Here is a 9,449-nt window from a genome sequence, read left to right as displayed (position 1 = left end):
GGGAAAGAAGCATGAATTGTGCTTATACAAGCTAATTAGTATGGGTTTGCTAATTAATACTGGAAAGTCAAACTGCCTTTGTCTTGTCAACTGCAATTAGCTGAAGATATTTAAATTTCTTTCTTTCCAGTAGTAAACTGACTTTTAGCAGGGAAATAATTGAATCGTGGGCCGGAATACGCTATTCCAGTTAGCAGAGGGGGTCTATTATGCCTTTGATGCAGCAAGTTACGGACCGAAGCCACTGCACTGCCACCCAGCTGCACGTGCCAACACTTCTGGGGTTTTCTATGCAGACATGACTCCCTGAAACAGGGTGCTGCTCTCTGTAGTCCAAGCCACCATTCCAACAGACTGCTGCTACATGGGCTTGCATCGAAGTGATCAGGATGTAACGAATGAGTTATTTACCATGGCACCTCCGGTGCTCCCAATAGCATAACTGCAGAAACCCCATCAAATGTGCTGCTAAGATAAAGCCAGCAAGACCCTGGACTGCTGAGCACATCACTTCCTCTCCACCACTTTGGGGAGGGTGAGAGAACCATTAGCACTCTTTGCAGTGGCTGTAGATACGTCTCTTGAGCAGAGGCTTATCCCGAGGAGCAGCCTGAAGACCCACTGACCTGCGTGATAGCATCTCACAGGTGTTTCTTCCATTTCACTTACAGCTAGACGCTTGTCCACAGGCTTGCCGCTGAAAAGCAATATCCGTGCCTGTCAGAACACAGGGCAAGAAGTGGCCTTTCTGCACCTCCCCAGCCATGGAAGCTTAGCCTCAAATAATGAGGAGCGGATCACAGGCGAGCGAGTGGAGGGGGACAAGAACAAAGGTGAGATGCAAGGAACCCAAATCAGGAAAACAATTGTTGAAGTGTCAACCTAAAAACGAGTCTGAAAATAAGGCCATGCAGGTGACACACTAAAGCTGGAGAAACAAGCCAGGAAAAGTCTTGTGTTGACTAGTAAGGAGAAGGCTGGGGCAGGGGCTCCAGGCAATCTGCCAAGGGAGACGTTACTCTGTCACCTGCCAAGCGGTAAGAAAGGAGTGACGAATTCTTCTCCAGGAGGAATGTTTTATTTGTGGAAAGAGGGAAAACCTCTGCAAAGCCAATAGCCATTGCTAATGAGAAAGTGTTACATTAAGTCAGCCCCTCCCAAGGAGGATGTGAGGATGAGGGAGGGAGAAAAAACTATCCGTTAAGAAATTTCCTTGTTTGTTGAACAACCAGACTAGATAAAGTTTAGCACTCTGCTGCCTCCTTTCTAAATTACTACCAACCTAGAGTCCAGCAGTCCAGACAGGGCCTGCAAAGAAGAAAGCGACGCATGCAGCATCCTGGGGAATTCCCTAGCCATAGTAAACTGAAACCTCATTCATGTAACCCAAGGGAAAGCTTCTGACATGCTGGTAAAGCAGAGGTCAGAATCTTGAAAATGCAACAGCTTTTTGTTCAGGTATATCCAAATCTCAGCGCTCAAAATTAAAAACCATGACAAGAAAGCATGTAATAAGATGGCACGTGGGATTAATACCATCTTCTCTGGAGATCTCGGTTCAGATCTGGCCTATGTCACTAGAGAAAGTGCCTAAGCTTTCAAACACATCTGTCCACATCACAGAAGAACCAGACAGTTTAACAACACTGACAGTCTCCTATTATAAAAAAGCTCAATGTTAGAACAGCAAAGAGCAACACAGCCAAGCTGAGAAACGTTGACAGATGTGAGGCAACCCATTACCAGAATAGCAGGAGCACTGAAGGGGGGATTTATGTACATTAGCAGAGTGGTGAGAAAATCCAGGATACTACCAAGACATAATGTATGTTATGACTTGGGTTTTAGACCAGAGGCTTGTTCAGCACCTGCTCCAAATTGGCAGTGCCAGTTGCCATTCATTTTTCATGACTGCTAAAATTCACCCAGTTTAATATCATGCAGTATCAGACACTGACTTGTTTCTGTTCTGCGCTATTCAGGTTTGCTTATGGGGAAAAAAAAATCTGCAGATGAAGCCCTTGCGACTTACTCATTTGCATACCACAAGGAGGTGAATGGTTAAATGCTAATGTTTAATTCATTCCTGCATATAAAGGAGCTTATACAGTAAAGTAACCGCACCATGTCACCCCTCCCACCCCCTTGTTTTGCAGCCTGTGTGTTTTCCTGGTTCCTCTAGGGATTAGAGTTGATAGAAGAGACAAACACAGCTGAAAAATTAACAGAAATAATAATTTGCTTTGCAGACTATTGTCTCATCTCACCTACGGTCCCTTGTCACATCTCAGGCTCAATACACAGCTGCCTGAGGAAGGGATCTAATTCATTATGAAATAAAAATTTTGCTTCCTTTCTAGAACTGTTAACAAACAAGGCAAACTGCCAGGAAGAGTCAGAAGTACCATTAACCCTCAGCAGAGTGCATGTCAAGTAGGTGTTGAAACTCCTAAGGTACCAGACCTGCAACAGTTTTTCATGGGGCACAGACACCTGCTGGCTTCCTTGCTCTCTCTCACTCCCCTCCTTACAGTACTCATATGCTGTTCACATCTGGAATTGGGGAATGATGAATATTATTTAAGGGCATTAAAATTGTATGTGCCACTCTTCTACTGCAGTACAAAACAAGGAATAAAAGGAAGATCACACTTACCATATCTGCTCTTTGCTTCTGGTTCCCCACTTCTTCCACAACTTGAGACAGCTGAGCCTTCAAGACAAAAAGAGAAAATAAGTCAGAAAGCTTATTTAAGCCACCGTGATTTCTGTTCAGTGATACTGTTAGTTATTAGTTTGCCACCTTTTGGTCTCCAGCACTTCAGTCCTGGAAAATGTGGACTCAGTTAAGTAACACCTAAACACCTAAAACACTGCAGAGCCAGGATGATTGCTTCTGCCCAGATGATATATTAAGTTTAAAGCTTTCATTCTCTGTTGCCTTTTGTATTTGATTGAAAAAAGACTTATGCATCTTTCTTCCTCTCCTTGCCTTCCCCCAGTGCTGGCAAAGGATGCTGGATTCATAGGCTTGAAGACAAAAGTTGCTGGTTATAGATAAAATGTGTACAGTACTGATCTCAATTGAACTTGGGCTACTCCACCATCTTGGTGATGTGTCTGCACCCCAAAAGGATTACTGCTTGGGATACGGATGGGCCAGTTTCCAGGACCATTTTGGCCTTGACCTCTCTAATAACTTCCAAAAAAGCTATAATTGTCAAGTGAACACTACTGTAATGAATAAAGGCTAAACCCAAATGACAGTTCCACTATAAATGTGAGTTCCTGCCCCAAAGAACTGCCATCCAAATACACAGGAGGGGAGAAGCAACTTATTCAAGGTTATTACATAAGCTAAAGGCAGTGCTGAGAACAGAAGCTCTCTCTTCCAAGTCCCAAGGCAGTATCCCAACCACTAAACAAATGCTACCTCCTCTTGTGGTAGCAGGTACTGAAGATCCTTACAAATATTTTGGAGCCTCTAGAAGAGAGGTCCCGAAGCTTCTCACTTCCTGCAGCCTAACTGGAGACTAAACAGTCTGTCCAAAAACTCCTAAAGGAGGATGGGGAGATGGATGGAGCAAATACCTTCCTGGAGTAACAGTGGAAGGAGAAAGGAAATGGCTTTGCTTTCCGTAAGGAGAAAGTATCACGTTGTAATATGTGGACGTCTGGTGAATGCTCCCTGCAAACAACCTCCAACAAAACCCTAGCCAGAACCGGGATGAAGGAAATGGGCTCCCTTAGGTGAAAGCCAGAAAAACCTTCTGTCGGAGTGACAGCCTCTGAATAAAAGACAGAGGTGAGTCCCATCCCAGAGAAGGAGCCTTTAAAGGGCCTTGTGATCTTTGGTGGGTTACGGGCTCTGATTCGCAAAAGTGGCATACAATGCTCCGATGCCACTTTTGACCTCTTCTCTTTCATGGCACCATGCTAGTCTCCAATCGGCCATTCTGTGATCAGCTCCAAGAATAATCGCGGTGGATGACAGAAAAACATGTTGAAACAGCCAAAGCACACGCAATGAGACCTAAAAACCTTTCCTTTCAGGAAGATATTTATTACGACCCTTCGGAGTCCCTCTAACAACATTGCTACCATATGAAACGGGCCTTTTTGAGAGCTGCATCCCAAGCAGAAGCAAACAGCAAGCCGCTCGCTACAATGAAATGAAAAACATTAAGTTTCCAGAGCTAATTGCGCTGAAATACAAGCAAACAAAAAAATTACAGTCTCAGAGTTCAGCATAAAACGAGCAGTTCAATTCCCCAAACAAACAAACACGACAATTAGGTGCAGTCCACGACCGGCTCAGCCTTTGAGCTCAGTGGAAGCTTCAAGAAAGTTATGGGCTCTGGCTGTGCAGGGCCTGTTAATGATGTCACATTATTAAAGAAAAAGGCACTCAAACAAGATGAATGTAATTTTAACATAAACCTGGGACCTGGTGTGGGGAAATGAAACACTCTCATTAAACACTGCAGGAGATGCCAGTCCTGTGCAGACACAGAGCGCGCACACAAGCGAGTGAGAGGCAAGAATGAAATTACCACAAGGTCTGATGCGGACACATCGGGAGACTGTAAATTCAGAGGCACCTGGGAGTGATTTTTTTTCACAAATATTTAATCAGGTGGAATTATACCCCAGCAGGACAGAGCAGGAAAAGAGCCACATGGAGAAGAATTAGAAAGACTTCTTGGAAACTGTATTTACGAAGTCATTTTTTCCGAGGCCGGAATAGCCTTTGCAAAACACCCTAGGATGGAATGAACACACTGGACAGAAAACAAATCAATTTTCCAACATCTTTATTGGACCCATCTCTGCATGAAGAAGGTTTTAACCTTTGGATAAGGACTACTGGACCATTCTGAGCCAAAAGCAAGCAGCAATTATGGGTAACATATTTGTCTACTCCACAGTTATACCCAATCGTAAGAGTATGAGAATCTCTTTAACCAAGGAGAACTCAAACAAACCCAGCACTAAGGCTAAGTACCGACAGTCAAAAAGCCCAAGGCTGAATTGACTCAATCTTCGCAGGTCAGTCTAAGCTGCGTAGATTGGACCAATAAGCAAGTGAACAGACATTCACTTTTGATTCCAGAAATGCAGCCGCATGCCTGCAGTGGCCCAGGCCAGAAGCTAGAGGGTGCTAGAGCACTCCTCCTTGCTGGGCTGGAGCAGACAGCTTGGGCCAAGGCTAGCCCAGAAAGCTTGGGCCAAGGCTGGCCCCCCCCCCCAAAAAGGGGGGGGGGGGGGAGGTGCAGGGAGGATGCAAAGCATCCTGGGATGCTGGGGGACTGAGTTAACTTGAATCTGGAGGGGATCTGGGACAGAAGGTCGATAACTGATTTAGGTTAAGGCGGCTCAAGTCCCATACTACATCCATCCAGGTTCATCTTAAACCAGGTTCCATCATTTTGAAAGTAATTTATGCGCACTGAACTTCTGCTGTATTTCAGATTTGAACCAGTTTCCAATCACTTATATCGATTTGTGCATAATTTCTGTCCCTAGCCTAAATGACACTAGAAGCAATCCGTGAACAGAGTGAAACACAGAGGAGTGCGGGCACTTCACCAACACTAATGTGAAAGAAATAGGGCTTTGATCTTGAAAGCACCCGACCCAACAAATTCTAAAGCCGTATCTTTACCCCGTACCTGTAGGTGCGCATTAAGAAAGTCAATTATGTTTACCGCAAACCTCGTCATTCACTTTAATGGTTTATTTCATAGAATATTTTTTCACCAAGATAATGAATTTGTCTATAACTTAATATAGCATTTGGAGGTTGAGGAGCAGGGGTGACAGCTGCTCAGCATATTGGTTTGGCCTTTGTACCTCTCCCCTGTGACAACAGGTAAGGATTCCTTTTCCTATTCCCTTCCACAGTTTTAAACTTGACACACAACACGCTAATACTGTATCGAGGCGATTATTTGTTCCAGCTGCCAAAAATTAACATTTATACAGCTCTGAAAACTGAAAGGAAAAGGCCGGGGGAGAGAGGGGCCGGAATAGAAGAACAAACTTCCCTACTCTGCTGACAAGAAATCATGATACAAGAAGTTCTCCTAGTTGTTTCTTATATCTCCTCATTTCTCTCTCTCTCAAGCATTTCAAAATAAGGGCTTCCGGAGAAAAAAAAATGGAGTTCAACCCTGGGGGGTCTGAGTTTTCCAAAGCATCCATCTCTAAATTATAATATGATTTTTTTAGCATAAGCTTCTATAATGAGCATAAAGCACAGGTGAAAAGTTCTGTACTGAGAAGGCAAAAGAGTCTGTTTGGAGAACAGATGTGGAAGGGATAACATTCAGTTAAGCTTTTTCTCTTTGCCCCACCTGCATGGATGCTTTAATCCTGACCCGGTAAAACCATGATATTAAGCAACAAACAATTAGATTAGATTCGACACCTCACGTTCCAGTTCCTCAGCTCTTGGAAATATTAAGCAGGAGAATGTATGCAACTCCATCGCTGCCTCTCATAGCTAAAACATGTCAAATGAAATCCATTTACTTGAAGGCTCAATCTCCTGTTTTAGCAATATACACTATATATACCATCAAGATAATGCATCTATTTGAGGAAGTGACTAACTGGATGCTACTCGAACGTTTATTAAGATCTGGCGTTAAACAACAGATCTTTGCGTTTAGGAAATGAAGAGAACAAAATGTGTTCGTGATTCATATAGATGCTAAATTGGAGGAGGGCTGGAAAGACCTTTAGGGAAGAGAAACGGAACATAAATGGATTAAGAGAAATTAGACATATGGACAAAAAATAACATTAGATTTAACGCAAAAAATAAGCAAATATAGCTTGGGAAAAATTATTCAAAACACGTATATACATAGGAGGAACAAATCTATCAAGCTGCTAAACCTACAGGCAACACTGGATGGCAAATCAGAGATGAATTTGCAACATGTTATGGCAGGCCAGTGTTACATGGGATTGTGAACACAGGGGTACTAATCACAAAGCAGATTGCTTTATTGGATTTATTTCTGAGCATCTAATTGCCAAAGACTAAGACAGATCAACTAGATGATTGGGTTGCTGAAGGAAACTATTACGAAGAAAGATTGTCAAGAACAGTTAAATATGTATCATCTGCCTAAAACTAATAAAAAAAAAAGCAAGAGGAACACATTTAATTTATTCTTAGCTCTCTTTTAATGAAATCAGGCTGGTGGAAATAAGGGAATGCTAGGACAATATAACCAGCCAGCCTCCCACGGGACAAGAGCAAGAGATCTGCAGAGCACAGTTTTTGCGAACCCGTGTAAGATACAGAACCGACATACTGGAAAAACATTATTCCCAGTTCTCTTTCTGCCTTTTGTACCACTGGCTACTCAAGTACTGGATAAACCACATAATCCATGGTCCCCTGTGAATGACACTGCCAGGCTGTGAAGCAGTTGATCTGTATGCTTTATCACAATCAGTCTGCAAACATTAGCCCTACCCCAGCCCTTTGATTAGCCTAAATCAAATATTGAACCTAGCTCAGCTGTTAGAGGACAGCTGCTTACAAAGTGATTCACTGCCATATTCCTACTAGGCCACGAGAAAATACAAACTAATCATCGTCAGCATGACAGACACACACATTTTTAATTACGAAGAAGAAATTAGGCTCTGAACTTCCCCAACATCTCACTTAATCAGAGTGCTTCAGAAATGCTGCCAACCACCAAAACGACTTAAGGAAACAGCTGCAGAGAGATCCAGAATGGCACAGAGCAGCCGGCTGCACCCCCAGATTAAAATGCCTCCTCAGAAGTCATATAAGGAAATGTTATCATGTTGTTCCCCGTAGCTCATTCTTTACGTGCATCAATGGTCATTCTCGCCCCCTGGCACCCAAGACCAATTAATGCCAGATAGGCTCAAGCCACTTAAGGTTCTTTGCAGGTTTACCAATCTCCACCTTACCAGTCTCCCAAAACCTCACTGGCTCCACAAGCAGCTCCATTCAGGCCTGGGGAATAAGACACATAGCAGAAGCTTGGGACAAGGTATGCCGGTGGGACCTCAGAACTGTGTTCTCCCATGCAGACCACTGGTCCGCAGGTAAGGGCCTATTCCATCCATTCACGTTATTACTCCGTTATCTGCAGAATCTCTCTCAGTAGCAAAGACATACCTGTTTCAGACAACAAGGTGCTCCCTTTCAGCTTCTGAGAAATTCTTGTTACCTAATGCACACATTAAATTCCTGAAGACCAGAGCTCAATTTGAAAAGCAAACATGCATAGGATTAAAGAACTGGACAGGCAAATGAATTTAGTGTCCAGTGTGCCTGCAGAAAATACAGCACAGTCAGGTGAGGCTATGCACAGGCATCATCCTTGCACTGGGATCAGCTGTGCCAGGATAATCCCCTTCACTGAGCGACACAGATGCCATCCGCTGTCCTGAGTCGAGGCACGCAAGTGTGATGTGTGCCCAGGGAACCCCGTCTGAGGATTCCTGAGGCTCCTGGGGAATTCCCACAGGGTGTAGGATCTGGCCCCTGAAGCCCTGGGGCAGCTGGAGACCATGGACAGCTCCAGGCTGCCTGCACCCTCCTGCCATAAAGCATACGCCTGCCACAAAAAAGTGGCACAAGCGTTTACCACCTACTGTCACAACCACAACTTTGGGCATTTGTGGCGCAACAAGTGGCATGGATGTCTGTTGGCTTGGGCTTTGTGCCACCATAAAAATGTTATTGGCATCACAAAGGCAATGTCTGTTTCCAGCCTAAGAGAATCAGTGAAGCAAGTTAGATCAGAAAAAACTCCAGCTTAAAAATTTTACAAATTATTTTAACACACCTTCAAAAAAATCATCCGTCAATTTAAAACGTTTAGCCAATGGAACAGCACTGGCTAACCTATTCCGTGTTCTCATTTTCCTTGGAGAAGTGAGGCAGCAGAAGAGAGAGAAATTGTACGCTGACCCTACTCAGGATATGCTATCCCATCACTAAAGCTGTAATACAAATGATATTGGAAAAATGGGAAACAATTCAGATACCAGTGAGACATTTCTAAATTATTCACTTTATTTCCCTGTGCTTTCTGAGTTAATGGCTCGTCTCATCCACTTTCCAAAAACCAGTGGTTGTAGCTACATCAGCTATATTTCAAACCTTCAAGAGTAAATACAAACACAGGGAAAAATACCAGACGTACAGGAATAAATCAAAGAGGTCAAGACCATTGCTCTCCTTGTATCTGTTGCTGTATCTGTCAAACAGCCATTAATATCAGCCCTGAAATCAGAAAGCTGTGGTCAGCAAGGGCTGTGGAGCTCTGAGAATTAATGAATCAAGTCCCAAACAATCTGTTCGTTACGAGGCAGGTGGTTAAACTGGCCACATCAACACCCCCAACCTCTCCTCTGGAGGCTGAATGTGAGCCAACTGCCCTATGTGA

General features: G+C 43.7%; 1 protein-coding gene across 1 annotated transcript in view; it reads right to left on the bottom strand.

Annotated features, from left to right (window-relative positions):
• MAD1L1 (mitotic arrest deficient 1 like 1) overlaps positions 1–9,449 on the bottom strand; it is a 290,904-nt gene that overhangs the window by 24,770 nt on the left and 256,685 nt on the right. The window contains exon 13 of the mRNA XM_006034449.3: positions 2,657–2,713. Coding sequence (XP_006034511.2) covers positions 2,657–2,713 — 57 coding nt within the window. The remainder of the gene's footprint in view (positions 1–2,656; positions 2,714–9,449) is intronic.

Source organism: Alligator sinensis, unplaced genomic scaffold (genome assembly GCF_000455745.1).
Source record: "Alligator sinensis unplaced genomic scaffold, ASM45574v1 scaffold500_1, whole genome shotgun sequence".
Taxonomy (NCBI): domain Eukaryota; kingdom Metazoa; phylum Chordata; order Crocodylia; family Alligatoridae; genus Alligator; species Alligator sinensis.
The sequence above is the reverse complement of the archived record's forward strand: the minus strand, read 5'-3'. Positions and strand labels throughout refer to the sequence as shown.